A 27,173-nucleotide genomic window follows, 5' to 3' on the forward strand; every position below is an offset into this window, starting at 1 on the left:
ATTAAATGCCAAACAGTAGTAAAAATCTTGTTGTGATCAAAATTTCTTCACTTTTGCAAATAAAAAACGCTTCACGTTCTTAGTACCAAAACAACAAATCTTCTTGCTGTGATTAAAAATAACTTAATTTCTTTGTAGCAAACAACAAATCTTTATAGAATAGTTATAGAATATTTAGATAGAGAAGCAGGGATATAAATTGATTATAGTTAGGAGGTGATAAGTACTGTGCTTATGTAAAGAAGCTAGAAATAAATCTCAAAAACAAAGAAAAAATCAACATTCTATTTAATTCTATAAAACATAAACATATAATTGTGATTGGTTAAAACTTAAATACCTCTTAGAATATATATTAGAATATAAGTGGTTTTAATATTCCACTGGTTATCCTGCTTCCAGCCTCTGTGTGATTGAATAGAGTGTTTGCAGCCAGGAAATTCAGTAGTAAAACTTGAATGAGAGAACTTTGAAAAACTGGTGTGTTGTAACACTTAGAAATGCACCTATGAGGATGTAGTAATTGTGGTCCGTGTGTTTTTTTTTTTTTTTTTTTTTTTACGGATACATAAATGTGTACTATTAGGTATTAACCATCTAATCAACTATGCAGGCTAACTTGTCTAAAACACATAGTATATACTACCCATTGTCTGTGTGATTGGACAGAGAAACTGTATGCAGGAAATCAGGAAGTAAAATCCTGACTGGGTGAAAATTTGAAATTCTGGTCTACTATAGGTCTTAAACACCAGTGAGGACTTCATAATTTGGGTTATGTGTGACTGGTATTATAAAATAAATTGGATGATTTAAATAATATTATTATTATTTACATTAAATTATTTAAATTCTTTTATTTATTCTCCTATTTATTTAAAAAAATACTGGTGTTTAACCATTAATCTGCTTTACACCAGCAAGAACATTTAATTTCTATATAAAAAAATACCAATCATGATGCTCAGATAAAGACATTTATTAATTACGTAAATAAATACTTGATACAGCATGTGGTACTATTAAAATGGGGATATAACAGTAAAACCTTATGTCAGGGCATAGTTATGCTTCTTGTATTCTGTATGATTTTGCTGCAGTGGTTTACTTCTATATGTCAAGGGTTGTTTACTGTATTTTACTGTTATTTTAGGCAATTTGAAACATGCTTAAACTAATTATGGCACACTGGGAATGACAGCCTTAGTATTGGGGAGATTATATCCTATTATTTTTTTTGTTTATCCCTTTGGATTGATGTATTAGTTGTAATGGGGTGCTTAATTGCATCAGTAGCTGTATCTTGCTTTTGGGTAATTTGAGTTATTATGGGGAGGTTACATTTTGGAGGCTGACTATGGGGAATTCAATCAAATTTTGTTTTTATGTTTAGTTGGGGTTGTGCATAGTTTAAATGATATTATATAATCAGTTGTGTATTGGTATTTATCATAAAGTTGTAATGTATAGTGTCAAACTTTATTAAGTTTTGGACATGGCATGTTAGATAACTGGTCGTATACAATATTTACCTCAGGAGTTTATTGGTTGGTTTGGCAGAGTGGTTTGCAGTAGCTCAACAGGTTCTCGTCACAGTGGCATTTTTAATCAAAGGTGGACAAAGGAAACATCCTAAGGGCAATACATTCTAGAACACCACAGCAGCACAGCATCCATGCGACCAATCTTTTAATGTTAACTGGTTGTGTATATTGCAAGAAGCACAAGGCTTGCTAACTGATATAGAAGTGGTTGGGATGGCTGAGCAGATTCTGCATTCCAGGAGGAGACCTTTGATGAATTTGGACAATGGCACAGCTGAAGGACCAGCTCCAGCTAAGAAGGCTCAGAGAAAGTCAGTCAGAGATGCTTCTGGTTACAAAGTCACTCCTTTCTGCTCATCTAGCATTTCTACAGAAGCACAAGGTAATGTCTCTACGAGGGATTAATATTAGTAATAGGGAAAAACTATTGATAATTGTTTAGAGGATTTCATAAATTACTGCCTGATGAGGGTAGAGTTTGGCTGATTGACTTAGCCTTACAGAGAAACTTTGCTGTCTCCACAGCTTGGGGTCTGAGTGTGGGAGCAGGTACAGAGGTTGACCAGGTGGTGCAGTTACCTTTACCCAACTCCCATAGTGGATCTGAAGAGGAAATGGGTTCTGAGAGGGATGTCACACCCCATACAGATATTTGTATCCCCTAATTCTTGTCCCCTATGGCTACCTTAGGCATTACATATTCCAAAGCACCTGGCTCCCATATCACAACACATGTTCCCACTAAGATCAAAGATAAGATTTTGAAAGGGGAGTTTCTGGATCTCTTCGATTTAGTAGATAATGAGGGAATAAAGAGCGTACTAGATTCTGATAACATGTCTGAGAAGGACTTGATGGCAGAATTAGCTGCCATTGGGAAGAAGAGTCAGCCAGGGCACCGGTCAAGAACTGGGATACTTGGTCTCTGGGATTTGTGGTGTTTATGGGCATAATCATTGAGAAGGATCCTACCCAAACACTGCCTTTATTAGCTTATTTTGTTGCCATTAGAGAAGCCCACCATGTGAAAGGGCGTTTGGGATGGTTGAATTATGATCACTGTTTCAGGAAGCTAAAAGCACTTGACAGTTCCCTCAGGTGAAAGTCAAGGCACCCTGACATATGGCTTGGTGCCATGATGGACAAAGAGGCAACCATGGGTACTGAGGAAGGGTCATTAATATAAAGGATAAAAGCTTTGCTGGGGATTCAATCATGGCAAATGTGTCTGGCCTGCTTGCGAATATAACCACTTGTGTTCAGCATGTGGAAAAGGTCATCCTGCTTCCAGGTACTGGGCAGGTTGAACTTTCCTGCATCCGAGACAGATGGAGAGACTGGTAAGGGGTGAAATACATCCTTTCATGACAAGCCACCTTTTTGTGAACACAGGGGGCTTTGGCAGGGGTTCCAAACGTATCACATCAGACTTATTTTCCCATTTGTAGATAAGTTATTCTGTTTACCGTCAGATTACTCCAAGCAAAGGGCAATAGCCACCCTTATTAAAGGCTTTTCCATAGGCTTTCCTATCTACTCCATAGCCCTATTAGATTCCAAGTTAGTTAACAATTTGTCATCCATTAAAGGACATGAACACATTGCTGCTGTCGAGATGGTAGGATGATTGGCCCTTTTTCTTCTCCTCCATGGCCTTTATTTAATATATTCCCCATCAGTCTAGTTCCCAAGAAACAAGAGGGTGATTTCAGGTTGATTCATTATTTGTTGCACCCAGCAGTGGGTTCAGTCAATGATTTATTGACACCAAACTGACCAAGGTAAACTCCTCTTCTTTGGATCATGTGGCAGAAATCATCATTGGTTATACAGATCCCTGGCTTTGTAAGATGGATATCCAATCTGCTTTCCATCTTCTCCTTGCAAGACAAGAGGACTGGCCTTATTTATGTTTCCAGTTCAATGGGAAGATACTTTTCGACACTGCAGTGCCAATGGGGTGCTCTGTGGCTTGTGCTATGTTTGAAATATTTAGCACAGGTTTACACTGGTGCTGGCAAAAATGGCCCCCATGCCAGTCAGCAGTCTACTACCTGGATGATTTTGTGATAGTAAGGGAAGGCCAGGATGGTGCTTTGAAAGGGTTGTCCATTTTTAAGTAGCTTTGCAGAGAGTTGGGGGTACCCTTGGCCGACAACAAGTCAGAGGGGCTGAGCTGAGTCCTGACTTTTTTGGCTTACACGAGAACACCACTGATAACTCCTTCAAGCTTCCTCCTCCTAAACTGCAACAAGTCTGACAGTTACTTTGGAGATTTTTGTATGGGTAGGAGACATCATGCAGTTACACAGTTTGTTGAATCTGGACAGTTTCTCCAGGCAGTCCCTTCCTATGGTCCATGTCTGACTTGTTGAAAGGTAATAGGCTCCATCACCACCTGGTCAGATTGACCAGTTGGGTTAAAGAGGACCTTTGGTTATGGTTTACATTCTTGAGGCAGTTTAATGGAGTTTCTTTTGGCAACCCCCTTGGATCACATCTACTGACCTTAAGCTTTTTACTGATATTTCTGAGTAGTCCAGTATGGGGCGTTATTTTATGGGTAGATGGTTTGCTGAAAGGTGGCTGGAAAGCTGGTCTCTGGAGAGGTGGAGGGACTTCACATTTATCGAAATTTTTCTCATTTGGGTGACAGTGTTAGTATAGAAAGATAGATTTCATGACAAGTGAATCATTTTCCACTCCAGATAATATCCCAGTGCTTCACACTCTCAAAAAACATTCTTTCAGGTCCAGGTTCCACTCAGTCATCAGGCTTTTAATTTTGCTGAGTTTACAGATTAATTTGTCATTTTCAGGTGTGCATGTCCCTGGTCATATTAATCCTATAGCTGACAGGCTTTCCCGGTTTCAGTTTTCCAGGTTTCACTGCTTGGCCAAGCATTTAGATCCAAAAAGAACCCCTTTTCTTCTGTGAGTCTGGCTAATTGGAGAAGACTAGCATTATCAGTTTTGGCAAATTCTTGGGCCACCAACAATAGGAAAGCTTACTCATCATCTCTAGGTTTTCAAGACAGTCTACAGGTCTTTGATCCCTGGTCCCAGGCCATGGGGAGTACAGTTGTTGCTACAATTTTTAGTGGCTAGGTCCAAGCGGGGGATTCACCTAAAACTGTCTGAGTACACCTGGCAACTTTAGAATGGTTGAAGCATTTTTTGGGCCTTCAGGCAGTGTCAGGACATTGTGTTATAGGGAGGATACTTAAGGGCCTAGACAACATGCGGGGACCTTCCCAGAATCCCAGAAAACCTATTGAGTGACAACTGCTTCCTCTTTTAATCCAAGGTCTTTACAGGACCATTGGTGAATTTTACTTGTTTGTCTCTATAGCCACTTTGTTCACCTCTTTGTATGCAGGTGCTTTCCTGTCCAATGAACTTCTCCTTACCTTTCTTGGGATGATCTTGTCATCCACAGAGGGTTTTGCATTATTTGGCTGAAAAATCCAAGACAAATCAAGTTGGTAAAGGTCAGAGGGTGTGCCTGGACAAGATCAGTGGGCTAGTCACTTGCCCCGTGCACTGGATTAGTTTGTTATTTAATATTACACCCTTAGAGAAAAGGTCAGCCTTGGTTTTCATGCAGGCCTACAGTAGGCCTTTTAAACTATCAGAGATTAATGCATTGCTCAGGTAGGTCTTGGCAGAGTAAGGAATTCACCCACAAGGTTAATCCTCCTATTCCTTTTGGATAGGCTGTACCTACCATGGAAAGGCAGTTGGTGCAGGTCATTCAAAGAATGGAAAGGTGGGTCTCTGATGCTTTTTTGTCATACATCAGGCATTCATTTTTTTATTTCTGTTCCAGGGAAAGAGGTGATTTGGCTGTTGGGCCATTCTTTTATTCAGGGACCATCCTTCCCAGCCTTGGCCCACCCAGCTGGTCACACAAGTTCTTTTGATAGCAACTGGTAGATAGTTCATTCTTTTGGTTTCCCGGTTCTTAGTTGGTTTAAATTTTGGGAAATATGGAGTAAGATTACAATGAAAGAAGCCTTGCTCAGCATTGTGATAATTCACCTTGGGGGAATTATATGGGTCAAGCCACTAAAAATATATTGTTGGCCAGAATCTTATCTGAAATGAAAAACTTGTAGGAGCTGTATCCAAAAGTAGCTTTCTTCTGGTCCTCCATTATCCCTCGTCTGTACTGGAAAGGCACTAGAAAGTCTAGTGCCACTGAGAGAGTGAGGTGTTTTATCAACCACAGAGTCAAGTGGCTGCTAGCCACATTGGTTTTCAGGTGATTGACCACAGTGACATTGACAGACTGGAGCCTGATTTTTATGATTTGGATAATGTCCATTTAAATAACATGGGTTTTGATTTGTTTAATTTGGATATGGTTGTTGCTATTCAAAAACTTTTCAAAGTTTAATTTGTTTTATTTCATAACCCAAAATGTATTTTTAAGGCCATTGATCGGGGGGGGGGTGGCATGGCATGCCAGTTTCACCCCCTTGTGCTCCCCCTGTTCTTGTTCAATGGTCTTATCTCTAGCTGGACTCAGATTTGACTGGTGGCCATGTCAAGGGGTATGTGGCTTGTAAGTATGAGTTAAATGGGTTTGCCACCAGCTCTAAAGTAGCAGGTGTACACACTTGGTTTTCTTTGAGGTGGCATTCAGAACAGGAGGGTGTACGCCAACCGGCTTGAGGTGATGGTTTGATGGTATTTATTGATATGTTCCATGTGAATTACTTATGATATCACTATTGGTTGTCCTTGTTTGTTATGTAATAAACGGTTGCAAAGCCAGTATGGTGTGTTTTATAATTCAACTCAGTGGATAGCTAGAATTGCTCATAGTACTCTAGGAATGGCCTGATCAAGGCTTGCTACAATAAGCTAGCTCTTTGCTTATGATCAAATAGTAGGTAAATGGAGGCTAAGAGAAACAGATCCTAGACCTCAAAAAGCAACTTGTTAACAAGTCATAGCCTTAATCTCTAGTGCTAATTGGAAGATTCAGTCATTCTAGGTTCACAGTATTGATTAAATCAGTTTCTAATAGTAAATATATCAGAATGTTGCTCTTTATTAAGATGGAATGTATTAATACATGTATGACATTATCGCCAGCAAAATGAAAAAAATGTGGCTTCTTGCTCCTTCCTACATTTTTGCAGTGCTGGATGAAACACTGAAAAAAAAATTTCATTCAACGTTTCATGTTTTCTGCCTAATCTCTTTGAAGTACCAAGGTCATTAGTGGAGTGAATTTTAGAATGGATATCATGACAAATTTACTGTGACAAATGAAAGCATAATGTTAGCTGAAATTGTTTTGCTGAATATTCCATAAGTTTACCTGTGTAATTTAAAGGTGAAGTGACTTATGTTCCTTGATTTCCATTCTGTTTCTATAAAATTATTATTTTTTTTCAATTATTTTTGGCAGGGTATGGCTGATTTAATTTTAGAATTTCACCTGTTGATATAGTGGTAAACTTTTTTGGAGTTATTTTATTTTTGTTTGTCAAGTTTTACCTATGTTTACAGCTGCATGTTTATGCCCTACTGCCATTCAGTGGAGTACTGTGTTCCAGGTGGTAAAAAGTAAAACCACAAAACCTACTCAATCTGGTTGTGGTGCCATGCAGTACCTAGGTGGTTTCTTTACAACCTCGATCTCTATAATTGTACTTCAGTAAAGACACATGTAAGCCAGTCTGTATGTGTGCATGCCATTCACTATCATGGCAGCATCAGGTGAAGAAGAGAGGATCATGTGACATCCGACATGTAGGTTAGTCTTCTGATTTGTAATTACTTAAAGTGGTACTATGTGTACATTACAACAAAAACAATGACAGAAAAGCTGGTAACAGACTGCATATGGAAAAACAAAGATACATGCATAATTTGTTCAAGTGTTCTGACAGAACAACAGTTACAGTCTCCTGACAGCCTTGACAATGGCCTGGTATGCACACAGGCAAAAAAAAAGTAAAAGAAACACAGTGCCAGCAAGTGTGATAGCTGCTTGTGATGTCAGTTCCCTATATAACATTTTATCTAATTAAAGAAACATATATGGGAGGGAGCTGGCACAGTACCCTCAAAGTGCTGCACCTGTTCAGGTATGTGACTTTGAAGTAACAAAGAAAATCATATTTTGGCACAGAGGGATAAAGCGCTATTACCCAGATGACCTGAGTTTGATTAGTGGTTCATATGTGTGCTGGAATTGGCATAGCAGAGGACAGGAGTGATGTGTCCTTGTTGGCTGTCCTCTCCTCAGGGTGCAGGTAGGGGGTACCTACTGAGACACATGTTCCCATGGATGAGTCTTCAGTGGAGACTGGAAACTTCATGGTAGTGCTGATCTGAAGGTGTCAGAGCTGTTCTGAGAGGTTACATTACTCTTGGAAGCAGGTCACATGTCCTCATTGATGCTACATTCTGAACCCTGAGCATAATTATTGGCATGCAAGGTGGGGCTAAGGCTTCAAAGTACTGTAAAAACATTGAACCTTTCCTGAAGGCTACTTCAGTGATTATTACTCCGTTGGTCAAGATGTCCACTAATACATAAAACAGCTTATATAAACTGAATGAGAAAAAAATGCATGGGCCTCAGTTGTCATCAAGGAGCAGAAGGCTCATGGGCCTCAGTTGTCATTGAGGGGCAGAAGGCTCATATGGCTTGTGGCTGACAGGAACTTATGACAATTACCTCAGATATGAACATTCTTCCCTTTATGTTAGTGTTAATAACAAAGGAATGGCATATGTCTGGATCATTGTTCTTGTAATAGACATTAATAAGTAAAACAATTTCTAAAACATTTATTCAAGAAATGTTACTAATCTCCCGTATCTCTCCTTCTGTCTTATTACCAACTATCTAATCACAGGTTCTGTGAACATGAAAGCTCTAGCTTTCATTACACTATTAAAACTGTGCATTCATTTCTGTTGAAGTCATTCTGTCACCAGTTTGTACTATGCACTAATTTTGTCCTGCAGGGAAACAGCCATTAGAACCAACCAGAGAATAATGCAAATAAGAACATATTCTGAATTGTGGCTAAAAGTGCCTAATTTCAGTGACAAATGTATTTACCATTTTGATATGGGGAAAGAACTCCAGTACTGCAAAGTATTACATGAGATAGACAAACAAAATCAACAAAACGAAAACAGTCAGAATGTTTTATGGGAATTTGAATTTGTTTCCTGTAATAATTGCATGTTTGCTGTGCTAAAAGTGGATTCCATTTCTGCTGATCTGTAAGAGAGACTGTATTCATCACACTGTAGGGTAACCTTTCTTTCAGTGGGTTTCTTTATTTACTGACTATATTCTGTAATGTGGTATGTTGGTAGTTTCAAATGGAATGAAATTATAAAAACTTTCTGTGTTTTGCAAGTCCTCGCATGTCTTTTGCTACACACACACACACACACACACACACACACACACACACACACACACACACACACACACACACACACACACACACAATATGCAGATTGTATATATGTATTCACTCTTCCTCATAGGGCAGTACTTACATAGCTTGTAAATAACAATATCTGTTTCATATCTGGAAATGCTTACACAGTCCTTGCATCTCGTAAACTCAGGTACTGCTGCCAGTAGATATCCCAAAATAACATCCGAAAATGAACACCTGGATCACTGTATCAAACTTGGTGTATTTTGTTTGAAAGCAGCATTATTAATAACCTGATTTGTCCTCAGAGGTCTAGCAGATATTACATAACTGACCTTGTATTCTTGTATAAAAGGATAGGAAGGATACAGCACCCTTACTCTGGAGCAAAGATGAGGACCCTTATTCTGCTCACACTTCTTGGTGCTTGCTGTGCACAATTTGATCCAAACGTTTGGTCTGGCAGGACGGCAATCGTTCATTTGTTTGAGTGGCGCTGGGCTGACATTGCTGCAGAATGTGAACGCTTCTTAGGTCCCAATGGATTTGCAGGTCTACAGGTATAAATAAAACTTCTTTATTTTGTGACTTTTAATATATAACAGAGACAATTTTCACCTGTATAAAAATTATTGAACAATGCAAGATTGATGATAAAACTACTGCAACCATGCACTTCCCTGACTTATCACAGCTATGGCTCTACAACTGAGTTTGATATGTCAGTAATTATATGATATATGCATAAAGTAATCATGTTACCCAAGTTTCATATTTCTTCTTATCAGTAATAACATTTACTCAATAGTTAATTCAAAAGCTGTTTATTTGTATTCAGTATTCTTGGAAATACTACATTATGGAAAATGTAGCTTTTATCTTCTAATCTGGAGTGACTGAAAATGAATGTTACTTTCTTTTAGATGCGGTGACATTAGAGATAAGTTGTAGGATGTAAAGGACATACCCACAAAAATTGTGAGAATGGGACACAAAGTGTTAGATTATACTAAATACTGTTTTGAATCACAGATATTGGTTGAAATATGACTCAACTAATAAAAACGTGTTCTAATAAGCTATGCAATATCTTTACCAGTCACTGTCTTCATCGGAATAGTTACAATTGTTTGGCAATGAGCAACTATTTCTTTAGTTTCTGTAGTGGGCTGCAATTGCATTGACCCAGGATGTGCTCAGAATTACAGGTCTGGTTTGTCTAGGGTGGTGTAATTACATACATTTGGCAGACATTTCAGTTTGATCATACTGAAAATGATTTTCTCAACACCAGCGAAGCCATCTCTGTCTCTGTTCCCTTAGCTAGAAAACATTTTCCAACTAAAACAAATGCACCAGCCCTTCCCTGTTTTATTTGTGAACTAAATGCCAGACTAGAATCAAAAGCAAAATTACCTGCTTCTTTCACTGAAAAAAAGCCCAACCCTAACCATTAGCCAATGAAAAAAATGGTTGTCAAAGAAATGCATTTCTGAACATATAACTTTTATATACAATCAGAAATTCATTTTAATTACTGCATTATTTAAACTCTGCCCTTGTTTGTACAAATACTTTTTCCTGCATACTGTCTTATATTGCAAAACATGTCTAAGAAGTTTACAGTAGGTTTATTCTGTGTATTTGTTTAGCAAATAAATCATACATAAATAAAATTACACTTTCTTGATTTACAACTGAAGTATAAAGAACACTGAAGTGGGTAGGCCTCAAAGTCCCTTACTAGGGAACATGGGGAAGTGCCTCTCTAAAGAAAACCAGTGCCCAAATTATTAAGACATCCGCTACATTTATTCCTACCAGTTTACAGATAAGTGACAGAACACTAATGTTGCAAATGAAAAAAATGAATAAATAAATGCATATTTCAAGATGTCTAATAACTTAAATTCTTATTTAATTACAGGTGTCTCCTCCTAATGAAAATGCTGTCTATTATGACCCCTGGAGACCGTGGTGGGAAAGATATCAACCAATCAGCTACAAAATATGTACCAGATCAGGAAATGAACAAGAGTTCCAAGATATGGTTGCACGATGCAATGACGTGGGAGTAAGTACTTTTTAATTTTTTTATGTTTTTATAATAAGTACTCCATGGAAACATGTATTTTTCTTTACCAACCTTTCAGTTCATTTGATGTGCTATAGACTTGACACTCCCTTTGTCTCTTTGACAACTTCCATGCCTGTTTCCTCATTCTCTTTTATTTTAACTAGTATCAGGGGAGACATGGCCATTAGCAGGCAGACTAATCCAAAGAATTAGTCTGCCAGCTGCATCGTACACGGAAAACATGAAAAGTCTAAGCAGTCTTTCATATACATGTGAAACAGTGGATCTGTCCTTCAGTTAAAAATGTATCGACTGTATTGCTTATGCTTTTTATCTTCAGTACAAATAATATTGTACATATAAATAAAACCTGGATACAAGAAAACTGCAACTTATGGCAGGAAACAACGTACAAAAACTCTTCCTTTCCTCGTTCCCTCAGTATAATTTTATACCCCATTCATATCTCACCAAATCATTTCAATGAACAAACAGTGGCCTAAGCACTATTACAAAGGTATTTTATCATGTGAAGCATTCATTTATCTGTCGCATTTAGCATATTATTTATTGTTTCTTCAAAACTGCTGCTCATAAGAAAAGCAATGCATTTTGACATGGGTGGGGCAATGGGTGGAGCAAAGGATGGGGCTTTTGTCAGGTTTTTGCCTCTTCCAAAGGTGGCAACACTAAGTAACATTATCACATGCACATTTGTACCCACTATATAGTGACAATGTGACACTCACTGTATACTCATCACCCATATTCTATTGTGGATGTAATTGTTAATTGTTGATTTATTCCTCCAACTTGTTTGTATAATATCTTCCTAAATATTCTAGCCATGTGAGACAGTAAAACTATTGTTTTATTCATTATAAAAAACACCTCTGATGAAGACTCTTATCAAACGTCTGAAACAAAATGCTTAATATGTCAATGAATTTGCTAAGTTTGTAGCAGCTCAAAGTGATCTTTTTTACTGCCGTTCAGCACATCTGACATTAACAGTTCTTAGTGTTTCTTGGTGTTTTGCATTTTATTGTCTTAAAATATAACAAATAACACAAACTTTAATAAATTAAACAGGTTTGTACAATTATATTTGTGTAATAAGAAGTTAACTTGATAGCACCTTTTAGTAGTCATCAGTCCTAATCTCTCTCTTGAATTTCTCCTTCGTAGAGGAATCAACTTATCACCATCAGGTTTTGTTATTTTAAAATGAAGAATTCATGATTCCAGCACAGTTAGCTTCATTCTTATGATCAGGATGCAACTCATTATACATTTCAAGTTGGACAGAATGTAGCTCCAACTGAATGAACATGAAATCCTCATGTAAACGTCATCTCAAGATAACAAATGTGCTCAGAGCATGGTGATTTCATTTAGTTTTCATTTTGGCAATATGGCGCTATTTAAAACTTAGCAAATATTAACTTTTACTTTTAACATTCAGGTGATACTTAAAATAGTATCTTATTTAATTTGTATTTTTATCTTTATTCATCAGATGACATACTAAGTCTACACTAGGTAAAGAAAATTCCTCCTCAGAAACATTAATAGATCATAAACAGAAAGATTTGATATAAACAGCCATATTTATATCAGACTACAGATACAATATCAATAGAGTTTTAAACATTAAATCTTAATGATAACCTGTTTATTACAAGTTGAAATAAAATCAAGCAACCTTATAAAAAACTGATATACATAATATCATCTAAAATAGTACGGTAAAAAGTTAGCAGATGATATATTTACCATTATTGTAAACAAACTGATGAGTGTACTTTTGAAATGAAAATGGCAAGGGATGTTCTGGTGGCACTAATCAATGAGCTGAAATAGGACTATCCTGCATTGAATCCATTGTTTTTGGGATAGGCTTTGTCTCAACATGACCGCAAAATGGATTAAGTAGTTATAGTTAATGGATGGAGGTGTGACTGAATGGACCGATGTATGAATGGTTAGATGTATGGGTGGAAGATAAATGAAGGACATTCCTGCCTGGCTATTTTAATTCCATTATATGTTTCTTCCACAGCAAAGCAACATTCTATATTTACCCACAGTGCACATTTGAACTGCTTGCGGGCATTATATCTTTAATCCTTAACAAACTCATGCCTTCAAAAATGATCAGAATAATCAGATGTAGTGGATGTAAATCATTAACAGATAAATGCTCTAGTGACTACATTGGAAGTTGGACTTCTCAGCTGGACTTCCTGACTAACAGTGACACTTAGTTAACAGTCTGTTGGATAGTGCAAACAATTAAGTCTTTGAGCTGTTAATGAGGTGTTTCCTGTTGCCAGGGTTTGACTCCTTCAGCCTTTATTTGCCTGCTGTGTGGCTCTGAGTAAGATACTTTGCCAGAGTGATCTCTAGGGCAGTAAATAAATTGGGCTAGGCTCCTTAATAGTCACCTGGACTCCCTACCTGGTAACTACCAAAGAACACATGAAATAAATAAATAAATAAACAAATAAATAAAACAAAGCAGTGACAGTAGTATACAGATCTGTAATTATCTATCTATCTATCTATCTATCTATCTATCTATCTATCTATCTATCTATCTATATCTATCTATGCTACTGAATGCTTTATAGCATTTTATTGACCTCAACAATTTATTTTGTTAGCCTTGAATTTGTGATTCCTCCAGCTCATATTTGTTTGGTTTACCTGGTCTGTTGGTTTGTTCGTTCAGTGCTTCTTGTTTGTTGACCTCAACAAGACCACATCTCAGCAAGTCAAACTGTGAAGAGTATATAGTAGTGAAAAATAAAGAAAATGGATGACTGGGTATGAGCTAGTGATGGGTAGGTGGGGCTTTTAGTGAACTTGGTAATGAAAGGTAGATGACAGGTTGCCATCCAGATGAATAGGTGGTCACTGTAATGCCAATATCTGCTGGAAAGAGAGAGAGATGTTTATGGTATGCAGTGTGAATGCTTTCCTGGAATGTGTGTTGCAGTATGTAAACTCCTAAGAGAAGGCAGTAGGCCCTTTCAACCGCAAGGATATACATAAGCCATCAACAAAAGAGGTCTGGACAGAAACTGGAAAAATCAGTAATGGCTGTCTGCATGGTAGCTATTCATTGACTAACATTCAACTCTGGGGGGGATAAATGAGTTCAATCATAAATACATAGTTGTCAGGCATAAGGACAAAAAAGGATTAAAAAAATGCAGAAAACAGCATGGTTAGTGTTGGGTGCAGTTTTCCATTAATGTCTCAGACATTAAGGTTATGCTTTTCTGGTTCTAACAGGCTTCATAGCAGTGATGTCCTACTAGCAAGTCTGACTTTGGTGCTCTCCTTGAACAAATGAAGCTTTTCAAGTACCTGGGCTTTCTCTTTCATTTTGTAGTGTCATTCTTGGATCAAATTTTCTTTGCTGACAAAAAAAAGAAGACATTTGAAGTTGGGAGTACTGTAGCAGCTCAAAGGATTTCCAAGCCCCAAATGTGAAACTGCAAATGCAGAAATAATTCATCTTTTCTTGCTCCCATATGCCAGTGACATCTTCTGCATAATCTAAACTAGACAGGGATTAATATAATTAGTATACAGCTGGATTGCATGATTAATCCTGGGAACTGCCAAGCATACCCTTTAGTGTGTTATACTGTTATAGATTGACTGGCTTGCTCTGGTTGATAGATTGAACTATACCCACATTTCTGATAGCCTTTTCCAGCTGGATGCTCCTCCTATTTTATCTTACGTCCTCATTAGATATTCCCCCAATCTCAGACCTTGCAACATCAAATGCTTTTATTCTTTGCAATAAATATGCTATTTACACAGCTGGGGCATATAGCACTTCTTATATGTCACACCCTTCCATTGTGGAATTGTTTACCCAGACAGAAAAATAAATTCCACGTGAGCTGTCAAAGCTTCTTTGTAAAGATCACCTCTGACCCACAAAGAATTATGCTTATAAACAACAAATATAGCACTTGCCCAAGTTCCTACCCATCTTGTCTTAAACAGATCATGCCTGTCTGAAGCCTTCTAAAGAAGGGTAACATGGTCCATGTTCTTTTAATTTATTATCTGTACATTTGTCTGTTTATAGGTTCATAGGTTCATACTAAGCTATCTGCCCTAGGGCATTTATAAGCCTAGCCAGAATGTGTTTGGCTTTCGCCACCCATTTTAAATTAATTTTGCTATGCCCTTTTTTTGAGGTTAGTATACTGTGCCTCTGTCTAACAGTGACACAGAAGTCATACCTGGGGTAAACCTACGATCTCCCATCCACTCATCAAGATTCCTCTTGAAGAGAGTCAATGAGGGACTCTGCCTAACCTGGACTGGGATTTTATTCCAGAGTGAAGGGAGCCCCTGGGTTATGAATCTGTCCCTCCAGCATGTCCTATTTATTTCAGTGCTGAGGTTCAAGTCTCTCGAGCGTGTTGTCCTACTTCTGCTGCAATCTTGTCTGCTGTTACATGTATTTATGTTTGCACTCATCTTTATGGAGACTTTAACCCAAAATCTCCTTTGAATATGGGTCACAGGCTTATTGGGACTACTCATTTATCAAATTTCAAGCAAACAAAATAATCAATAAATACATTTAATGTCTGAATAATCAATAAATACATTTAATGTCTCAAACTTATGACTGAAAGTTCTTTGAACAGCAATGAATGAAACAGCTGTCTTGTCCAAATAAAGATTGAAATTGCAGAAAGACTGAAAATTAACCTTTGTTTCCTGTTGTTATAATTTCTTAGGTGCGTGTTTATGTAGATGGTGTAATTAATCACATGTGTGGAGCTGGAGGCCCAGGTGGCACGCAGTCTACTTGTGGAAGTACCTACTACCCAGGAAAGGAAGACTTCCCTGCTGTACCATTTTCTAGCTGGGATTTCAATGACGGCAAATGTTACACAGGAAGTGGGAATATTGAAAACTACAATGATGCCACTCAGGTAAGAAATAATATTAAACCTGCAATCTTTTTGTCTACAAAAAATTAACTGAAAAATGGTACATAAATATAAACAACATTATACAATTATGAGGAATGTGACATTTCTTATGTGATATATAAATGTATGAGCATGTAAAAGCTGCATATGCTGTACTGTTGGGAGGAACAAAGTCTATCAATGAGCACTTACAACTGTATATGGCAATCGTTATGATGAAGAAAGCAGGTAAGTTGTACACATGTGTATGTTGTGTGTTTGTATACGTGTGTGTATATATACATATGCACACAGACACACATGCACATGCACATGCACACACATACTATACACGTAGTATGTATTAAATATAAATAATAATATAGTTTAGCTTTAATCATTTATTTCACTACTGCATGTTTAATAAGTGTTTATTATATGGTTTGTTGAGATATATACAGTCTCATATATACTGTAAATTTTACAGTAGAATATTAAATATCTGAATGAGTACACTGATATGCCTTATTTTTTGTGCTTAATTGAGGGGCTAGAGTAATAAGAATACTTATTAGTAAGAGATGAAGCAGTTAAATTTATTTGGTGAGTTAAAGGAGCATGGAGTTTAACAAATTAAATTGCCTGGATTTCTGACTCCAACTTCCGTTTTTAGTCCCTCTTGACATGACATGACCATGGCATAATATAGTATACTTGTTAGGCATACATGCACATACCAAGAAACTCAAAAGTGTAGCTTCTGTCATCACATAGCTACCCCATCCTGCATTAAACTATGATTATCTTCTATCAGTTTTTCTACTCATCCTCTGCCTCACTATGTACCACCCTGTCATTCAGTACATTCCATGGCAGTTACTGTCTGTCACTGAAAAAATGCTTTCTGTTAAAGGCTTCATTCCCTTTAATTTTTTTTTTAAAATACCTGTTATTTCCTATCTTCTTTAAAGTACTGCAAACCCTCATCCTTGTGTTATGAACTTGGATGTCCATGTCATGTTCTTTCTTCTGCCCCAGTTTCTGAAGTCTTTCTGTGTTGTTGCATCCTTCCATCAGCTTATTTGTTCTCATGTTATCATATGGGTGGTACAGTGGTGTCACCTCACAGCAAGAGGTTCTCTGGTTCAATTCTCAGCTGGGGTGCCTTCTGTGCGAAGTCTGCATGTTCTTCCTACGTTCATGTAGGTTTCCTTTGGATACTCTGGTTTCTTTTCACATTCCAAAGACATGGATCTGGAGCATTTTTCCTTGGGCCTCTGCTGAAAATAGACTTTTTAAAAATAAATAAAATGTTTCTTTTTGTAGATATTTCACCATTTCAATGTACCTTTCCCTATTAGGTTTGCAGAGCATCATATATTACTTAAAACAGAGACTAACCAAAACTCAGTACAGCAGTACATCACATCACTACCCCTAAAGTCATGTCTCTTGGCTGTATTTCTAAAACATTTTATTAACTTTCATTACTAATTCAACACATTGGTCATTATAAATAAAGCTCATGTTTATCCATATTCTCAAGTTCTTTCTCCCCTTGTATCACACTGTATTTTAGGTAACATTTAAGTTTTATTATGGTGGAGGGTTAACTTCTTTATTTATCTGTTTATTTTTTGGCATATGTACATACAACTGAAACAATGTGGTACAACAAGGGAACACACCCAAACACAATAGTCAGCCAAGAAATTTCGGAAAAAGTTTATTGAAGATTTACACATTTTCATGGGCATAAAATTCACTTGGACTGCATCAGTAAAAGATAAAATTGTCCCTCCCCTCTATATAAATACTTGTTCAAATTGTTACAAAGTCTTAAAGTCACAGTAAATATAAACGTATCACACAAAAGCACATTGATAATAGTTTTTTTAAACATGAATCATCTTTATAAAATTATCACTTATGACATAGGCAATCATGCATTTATATAAATGAAAACAAACCATATTGACATATTTTTAGTTGCAAATATTATACATCCCTTATAATCAATCGAGTCATTGTCAGCCAAACATTACATAGCTCATTCACATCCTGTCTTTTTTTAAACCTCATTCATCTTCCAAAATATTTTTCTGCACGTGTTGTTCCCACAGTTCCCATTTTTTATGTAATTTGCTCTTACCCTTTTCTAAAGATCCCATTCACAGTTGTTTATCTCTGTTACTGTATTCACTACTTCTGGTACAGCTAGTTTAGACTTTGATATCCATTTTCTAGTTAATTATTTTTTGGCAGCCACCATAATTAGACCCAGCAAGGCCTTACTATGTCCAGCAATTCTGATTCTGTATTATAGTTCAAAAATCATTTCCTTAGTAATACCAATTTGCTCACCCAGTATTTCTGACAGAGTAGTCTGTAAGGAATTATTAACATCTGCTATGCCACTACACTATGAAAAATATGTTCCCAATTACTTCTTTCTTCCCCATCACACCTTTGACATTTGCTATCTACCCAAGCAGAAATTATTTGGAGCCTAGTTGGGGTATAAAAATACCTATGTAAATACTTCCAAGCAAAGATCCTAAATCTTCTAGACATTGTTTTATATTTGGGAGTCATACAAACATCCTCCCATAGTTTCTTTTATGAATTGCTTTTCCAGTCCAGTCTCTCTCCCCTATCCTTTCTATCCTCCTCTAATTGATCCTTTAATTATCATGCAATATTTTATATGCTCTACTAATTACCCCTTTTTAACAGCACCTTCTGTTGTAGAATCTACTAAAAACTTTACCAGTGCTGGTATTTCACTTATGATCCCCCATTTATTTTTCTTTACCTATAGTCTGATATCAGGCAATTTCTAGCCTGTAGTCCAAATACATTTTTGGCCGCTTCCCATTCTATTACCTTTCTCTCTCTTAATTATTTGCTCCTAATACCTTGGTTCCTTTGCCAGTTTTCTCCAATAAATTCAGCCCCCTCTTGCCTATTGTCTGTATTCTAATTGTAGTCATCCCTATTGTCAGAATCTCATATCTCCATTCCCATGTTTCCTGAGTTCTTAGAATACTTTCTGCTACTTTATTAATATAATATTCTGTATGTTTATTGCTATTCACCTTAAGGATCTGCATTCAAAATCCCAGTATCTCCTAAGTGTAAAGTAGTCTCGGTGTCAATCATTATGCCCTGCATCTGTGTAAGAATCCTTAAATATTATTCTTTTAAAAGTTATGATTTTTTTATAGGTCTATCCAAGATTCTAGTTTTGCATATTTTTATAATATTTGTTTTTATGGTTTAAATATTAGTTAGTAGTGCTGGAGTGTGTATCACCTTTGCTGATTTTTGTGATATTACTTTAAATTAATATGCCTGAGTGGTTTAACATAAGCTGATTGGTTCAAGTGTACTATTTAAATGTGTTTGGACCAGTATTTGTTTGATGCTCTGAAGAAGCTCCTATGTGAAAGCGCTTGCCAGTTTTGAAATAAAACAGTTTTTTTTATTTATGGTGGATTTATTTCATGGACTGCATGGTTCGTGGACTGCCCTGTTATCGATTTTACTTATTATTTGCTTTTGTTGCTTGAGCAGTACCACGTTTGCCCTATATGGTGTGTTTTTGTATTTTTTATATAGTATAAAAATATGAGTGTGAGTTTTTATGTTGGCAAAACTAAAAGGGTTTTTAAAAAGAATTTATGAACACATTTATGATATAACTAAGGAAAATAAGATCAATGGTCTTGTACAGACATTTGTTGATTTGCCAAAATTTCACTAGTTTTAAATTTGGAATTTTAGAGATGGTATCTCCAGACCCAAGAGCAGGATTTTGGGTGAAGAAGCTGGAATATAGAGAACTGTTCTAATAGTTAGACTGGATGCCATCACATATCTAAGTTTAAATGAGTCCACATCTTTAATACCAGTGTTAAAAATTCATTCATTGATCATTCATTTTTCATATACATGTTCTGCAAATCTTGTATTTAATTTTAAGCAATTCATTGCATTCTTTGAAGCATTATACACTCATAATTTTTAAACTTTTAATACATTTACAGGCTGACTACTCTGTTCAGGTGTGTCTGGGTATGTCCCCTACATGTACCACATCTTTTTTGGTTATTTGGTTTCATGGTACTTGGACACTTTTATGTAAGCTTGTGTAATTGTACATACAGACTGGTCTGTACTGACATTTTTTGTTATTATTTGCATTTCTTTTCTAATATTGTTTTATTGGTTTATACTTAAAACTCTGACTGTAGTTTGTATGACTTTAATGGTTCTAGGCCCATGCTTTACCAGAAAAGGGTCTCCAGATTAGTGTACCAACCTGGTTAACAAATAATGCATCAATTAGTCAATCAGTCATTCGGCCATATGCCTTGTATAGACTACCAACCCCAGAATGTATCACTGAATAGTTTATGAAATTTTAATTTAAATGGAATTTCAATTCTCAGTTTGCAAGATTCTTTTGATCTTGTTAAACACTACTCCATCTATGATTGATGAACCTAAATGACAAATACCTGATAGTAAATTTATGTTGTTATTTAGCCTTATGACTATACATATGTGAACATTAAAATGCATAGTTTTCCTGTTATGAATATTGGAAAAATATCTACTCAGTTCTTTCCACTCATTAGATAACACTTTCCTACCCATTTTTGTCCAACACTGTATAAATATGTACCCCTTTATGCACCCCACCAACCTTAAATCCAGCCAGTATAATTTACCTGTATCTTCCATAGGAAAAACAACATTCCATTTGTTTATTAATGATTTGATAGAATCCAAAATATTATTATTCTTAAGTAGTGCTATTTCTTTACAGTTATGTGATAATGTCATTTCCAGATTCTTATTTTTTATTGCCCCAATCATACTCATTAATATTCTTTAATGGATCTTTTAATTCTTTATTTATCAATAAGGATATTCATTTTACTATTATTAAAACTAAGCCACAATAAAGATTCAAAAATTTATCAGTATTATCAATTGTCAATAAAAGATCATCCACAAAAAAACTGGATTTTAGATGTATAATGATCATTTATTTTCAATAAATGATCATTATAAATCTAAAATCCAGTTTTTTTTTTATTTTTATATTTTTTTTTAAGGGGGGCCACGGTGGGTGCAGTGGTTAATGTTGTTGCATCACAGCAAGAGGTTCTCCGGTTCGATCCTCGGCTGGGGTGCTTTCTGTGTGGAGTCTGCATGTCCTCCCTGTGGTCATGTGGGTTTCCTCCAGGTGCTCCGTTTTCCTCCCTCATCCCAAAGACATGCTGTAGGTGGACTGGACACACTAAATTGGCCCCAGGTGTGAGTGTGTGTGTGTGTGTGTGTGTGTGTGTGTGTGTGTGTGTGTGTGTGTGTGTGGAAGGTTGGGTGCTGGGCTGGCAACTCGACACCATAAAACTCCACTGCCAATCATGAGCAGACAGTGATCCGCTGTGGCGACCCCTAACCGGGAAAAGCCGAAAGAAGAAGAAGAAGAATGATCATTTATTTTCAACCCAATTACTTATATATTTGATCTTATATAATTAGTAAAGTGTTCAATTATCAAAGCAAATAATAAGGGAAACAGTCAACAGCCTTTTGTTTCTTTACAAATCTTAACCAATTGTTAAAAAAGAGGGAGTTTAATGAGGAGTTCTGACACAAATAATTACTACATTGTACAAAATTATTTTAAAAATTGTAAGCTTATTTTTATTCAAACTACTTTTCTTTTTCCCTCCGAAGAATTTATTTAAAAAAAATATTAATAGTTTCCTTTTAAAATTCTTTTGTTTTCCAAACAAATCTATAGTGGCTTTAAACATCATATGAGATATTGCAAGAATGGCAGAGTAGGATTCCTGGATATAGAAATATATGCCTTAGTATCTGTCATAAAAACATAGTTTTTTGGCTAAATTCTAATTACTCAGCTAGTGGAAAAAGCTTCATGAGATTTTCTGGATGAATAGTGATAACAGTATAACTAGTCATCATTCTTTGATCTTGGGGAATTATTTTAAATAATTATTAAAAACTATTTTATAAAACTCAGCAATAAACTTTCTGACTCACATTATATAAATAATATTTGTAATCTTTACAAAATTTAAGATCAACTCCAAAAATACTTAGTTGGAACCTATATACCTCCAGGTAACATCATCTCCACCTTAGAACACATCCGCTACTGGTCCTCAAACTCTCTTTCCCAGGAAACAATTATTATGGGGGACTTCAACATCGATTGGAATACTTGTAACTCATAAAACCCTTCAAATCACATAAACCTCCATGGCTTCACCCAAATCATACAAGCCCAAAGTAGAACTGATAAAACATCAAATAGGCAATCCATCCATGACTGGTTATTAATAAACAAACCTTCTCTGTCTTTACAAGCTGGGTGTCTTTCAGACAGTCTCAGTGTTCATCTTCCAACTTTTTTACTCAGGCAGTGAATAAATCCAGCAAAACTCACTAGCTTCGTGAAATTAGAAAAAAAAAAAAACTTTACCACTCAAAATTTCATATCCACCCTTAAACTATGTAATTTGGTATCACTGAAACATCTCCCCCTAGAGGAGACTATAGAATACTTCAACTTAACTTTCATGAACATTCTGAATAGACTAGCTGCCCCAAGAACAATAAGAATAAAAGCTAACTATGCTCGATGGTTAACAAAAGAAACCAGATTACTTTTAAAAGAGAGAGATAAAGCGTGGAATCTGTGGCAAAAAAGCAAAACACAAGTGACTAAAAAGGCCTATCAAGAGCTTAGAAATCAAACTAAAAAACAAATCAAATAGGACAAGATTAATCACTAACAAGATATTCAAACTATATATCAAAACAACCCTCAGCAGTTTTGGTCCGCTATTAATAAAATCCGACAACCTGGAAACACTAGTACCCCCAAACCTACAACCACTAACAATTCAGGCTATATAGCTATGCAGTTTAATAAGTATTTCACAGAGTCCATACTAGTCCTCACAAATAACTGTCCCACCACCTCTACAGAAATTCCCACAGCAAGCCCAGATAGCAGCACCTTTACTTTCCAAACTGTACAAACAGACAATAAAAATAACCTACCAGCCAGTCCTGTTCTGATAATTTTTTGATGAAAGTACCTTTTGTCAAAGTTTTTTGAGTAGTTAGTGATGGTCACTTAGGCTGTTTGGAAGGCTGTCCTAATTAAATTGGATTTGCTAGTAAGATTCCAGTCTAAGGCTGATTGCTTGCCAGTCCTTTTGTGGACTCGAGTAAAGATGTAAGTAACTGTAAAACTGCACAGGTTTATAGGATCAGATGGGGTGTTGCTGTGGATAAGCTGCCAGTCTATGTTTAAGTCCCTAGTATTATTGTTTCATGTTGAATATGATTGGATACCCAGTATAGGATAATGTTTTTACCTGGTGGGATATATATGGGAGCTTAATAAAGCATTTTCCTATTAATGATTTTGAGATGTAAGCATCTTCCTTAGTGGAACTTGGACCCTACAAGATTGTTGTCAACTTTGTTGCAGGTTCTTGCACCACCACCACAGGTTTGGTGTACCTTACTGTTTGTCAGGCCTGTGGATATTTTTACGTAGGGAAAACAGAAAGAAAACTGAATAGGAGAATTTATGAACACATGTACAGTATTTTAAGGAAGGACAATAACAATGCCCTTTATAAACATATTGCCAACTACCCGGACCACTACTTTCGGTTTGGGATTTTGGAGGTTGTGGCCAAGAATATCAGGGGAGGTGACTGGGCCAACCAAATGCTTAGAGCAGAAGTAAGATGGCAACTTAGACTAAACGCCACTGTAGTTCCAGGGATTAATGAACATATTAGTTTAAAGCCCGAACTGAGGTATCGGGCAACTAAACTTTGAAACACCCTAGTGGCTTCTATTTTTTAATATTTTTTTACATTTTATTACTTTACCATTAGTTTGTCCCAGAAACAATGTAACAACATTTTCTATCATTTCAACACAATTAAATAAAACATAGTTTATCATATTTGTTTTAATATAGATGTATACATATTGTATATACTATGTTTTAAGTTTTGAGTGATTTGCAGACTTTCAAGTGAAATTTTTATTTGTCATAGTATCTTTTAGCTCAGAATAACACTGTCACTTTAATTTAGGGTTGTTTAACTTAATTGATGGCAGTTTTTTTTTTATATAAAAAGGTTAACTGCACAAGTTTTGAATTGTTCTGATGAAGTCTATTGATGAAAGCACTTGACCTATTGTGTTCCAAGTGGATTTTATATTGTGATTTTTTGTGGATTACACTTTTGATTTGTGACCTGTGGATCAATAAACTTGTTTTTTCAACTGCGGTCGTAGGTCATTGGCTCTAGGAGTGGGTTTTAGTTATTCATTTTCCTTATCTGTTGAAAAAAAATAAATATATTTATATGTTCCTTATTTGTTGAAAGAAAATAAATATATTTAACACATATTGCTAATTGTGGGTGAAGCTACAACACCAACATTACTAGATTGATATCTTAGATATCAAGTAACCACAACAAAGTGCAAACCCAAGCTGCATATCAAAGATTTGTTTTGAAACTGGAAACTAAAGCGTTATGAGGGTTGTCAGTTTGAATATATTCTTTACACTTCATGGAGGTGCAGTTTCTTAAATTGTGGTCAGGTTTTGAACAATTGTAGTTGCAGTTTTGGTACAGTTGAGATATGTGTGAACATCACTGCCAACAGGATTGTTGAACCATTGTATCTGTTAATGATAGTACTAGGGGTAATGCTTCTCTTTGTATCACCAGCAGGACAACTAATCATATACTTTGTATTCTGTAAAACCTTGATTTATGCTCACAGGTCAGGAATGAGGAGTCATCATGGTTTTATAATGCAATTTAGTTTCTGTCGGAGAAGCTTACTTATGATGGAGCAACAAACTTAGCTGACTGTTAAACTTTATTTACCTTACTGGTCCTGACTTCTTCTCTGAAAACTGTACTTTCAGACATATGTTTTTAGATGTATTACTTGTTTGAGCAGCAGTAACAGGCTTTGAATACAACCACTTTCTGTAATGATGTGCTGCATACTGTGTGTCATGTGCTGTACAGGAATTACCTACTTCCACTACATCAGCCACACCTCTGTGATGTGCATCTGACTGTATATTGCTGTCTTTTACACATGTTGTCAAAACATTATCTCTCCACATCCCCCACCACTTTGACCCAACAAGTCAACTTTTCAGAATGTGCCCCCCTTTGCAAATTCTTGTATCTGCCACTGGATTACCTCTGGATATAGTGATTAGTTAAAATAAAATGTGTTGTTAGAAAAACATTGATTTACAAACTTTACACTAGAAAAACATTGATTTACAAATTTTACAATAGTTGTCTTAATTAACATGCTTATAGATCTTTCTTTGAATCATAAAGCTTAATTGTTCTGATGCAAAAACTATTGCCTTTCTTCTTGTCTGACTGTTTGTTCTTTTGAATGTTAATAAGTTGTATTAATGTGTTAAATTTTAATAAAACTCTTAAAAGTAATAAAGGGAACAATATTTCAGTGGAAATATTTTTATGTAGTTTGCTGTTAATCTATTCAGAGAAATTAGTCAAAGTTGACTGACATATGTGAAGACATGCTGCCTTTTTCCTTAGTATAGTATCCTTAGTATAGTGTCTGAAAATAATTGTTCTTCTGTACCACTTTGCATGTCTGTGATGGCAGAACTGATCTATAAATGAACTTTCAAAAAAGACTTTTTTTGGTTCAGTTGTATTATTTCTGATCTTTTCCCAGTATTCTCTATATTTCCCTCTGTAAGTAAGTGGCTAAACAGTTTCAGCAGAGACTCTCCAATTAACATACATAGCTGTTATTGTCGAGTGTGGTAACCCATCCAGCTTCTGAATTGTATCTGCCTTCAGTCCCTTACATTCCTCATCACCCTCTAACACTGCAATCTGGCAAGCAATTCACTGTTTGTTTCCTAAAACCACTCTTTCTGTTCTGTTTATAACTCCTCTGGACTCTCTTTTCTGATAATTGACCTAATCTAATTAACTTACTATTCCAACTTACAACTTAGCTCCCTCAAATGTATCACTTATTTTCTTACCTCATATTATTCATTTTCCCATTCTGTTAATTATTTTAGCTTTGTTTTCCCTCAGACTATCTAAGTATTTTTTTCCTTATCTGATCTGGCATTCCTAATCACTTTTCATCTCATTTCTGACAATCAGCTATTTACCTTTTTATCTGTTCCACTTCTGGGCATCTACTTGTGTATCATTTTCTTCTTCTTTTATTGTGGTTGCTTTAAACATTTGACACTTGAACGCATACCTCCTTTTTATTCCTGACCTCTTTCTATAAATACATGTTACCATCTGTACCTGTATTTCCTACTTTAATTAATTCCAAAGTCACTTAAATTCAGCCTTCTTCCTGTATTGTGTTATACCTCCATTTATCCTAACATACAGCCTATCTAATCTGCTCTCCAAACCTTTCTACCTAGTGTCCTGTACAAATGGTTCTGTAACTGAAAACAATACATTCCTTCATGTCACACAAGACTGAATATATAATGCATCTGCTTGTAGATGAAATCCTTACTAAGTACACAATATCTGGTCCCACTTTTACCTGATGCAGGTAACAGAGATGTATGCATATCTGAGTCGCACTAGCAGCATAGTGCTCTGAATAACAATTGTTCACTATCTCACTGGTGTAGCTGCAGGTTTGACATCTGCATTTCTGACAGAGTTCAGCCTGCATAGTGGGTTACAGAGAGCAATGCATGGTGAAAAGGAAGAGTCCAGTGGCTGCTTTTCTTCATCAGAAGGAAAGAATGGGTAGTATTGTTGCTTGATTGCCACCTGAGGAGGGGAGAAAAGTAGCATTCATGCTCTATAGTAAGGTACTGGATACCTTTGCAAAAGGGAGGATACACATAAAGGCAAATGCATATCTTCCCACATGATGCATTCCATGCATGGTTCCTAAGAACTAGTTTGGGACACATAAGAAGAAGCCCTCTCCCACATGATGCATTCCATGCATGGGCCCTAAGAACTAGTTTGGGACACATATGAAGAAGCCCTCTCCCACATGATGCATTCCACGCATGGGCCCTAAGAAC

At 36.2% G+C, this 27,173-nt stretch overlaps 1 protein-coding gene across 1 annotated transcript in view; it reads left to right on the top strand.

Moving 5' to 3' along the window:
• LOC122813592 (pancreatic alpha-amylase-like) overlaps positions 1-27,173 on the top strand; it is a 67,408-nt gene that overhangs the window by 17,014 nt on the left and 23,221 nt on the right. The window contains exons 2-4 of the mRNA XM_044086003.1: positions 9,324-9,528; positions 10,896-11,042; positions 15,824-16,021. Of these exons, the coding sequence (XP_043941938.1) occupies positions 9,361-9,528; positions 10,896-11,042; positions 15,824-16,021 (513 nt within the window). The 5' untranslated portion in view covers positions 9,324-9,360. The remainder of the gene's footprint in view (positions 1-9,323; positions 9,529-10,895; positions 11,043-15,823; positions 16,022-27,173) is intronic.

This window comes from Protopterus annectens, chromosome 10.part0, assembly GCF_019279795.1.
Source record: "Protopterus annectens isolate FY-2018-M chromosome 10.part0, PAN1.0, whole genome shotgun sequence".
Classification (NCBI taxonomy): domain Eukaryota; kingdom Metazoa; phylum Chordata; order Ceratodontiformes; family Protopteridae; genus Protopterus; species Protopterus annectens.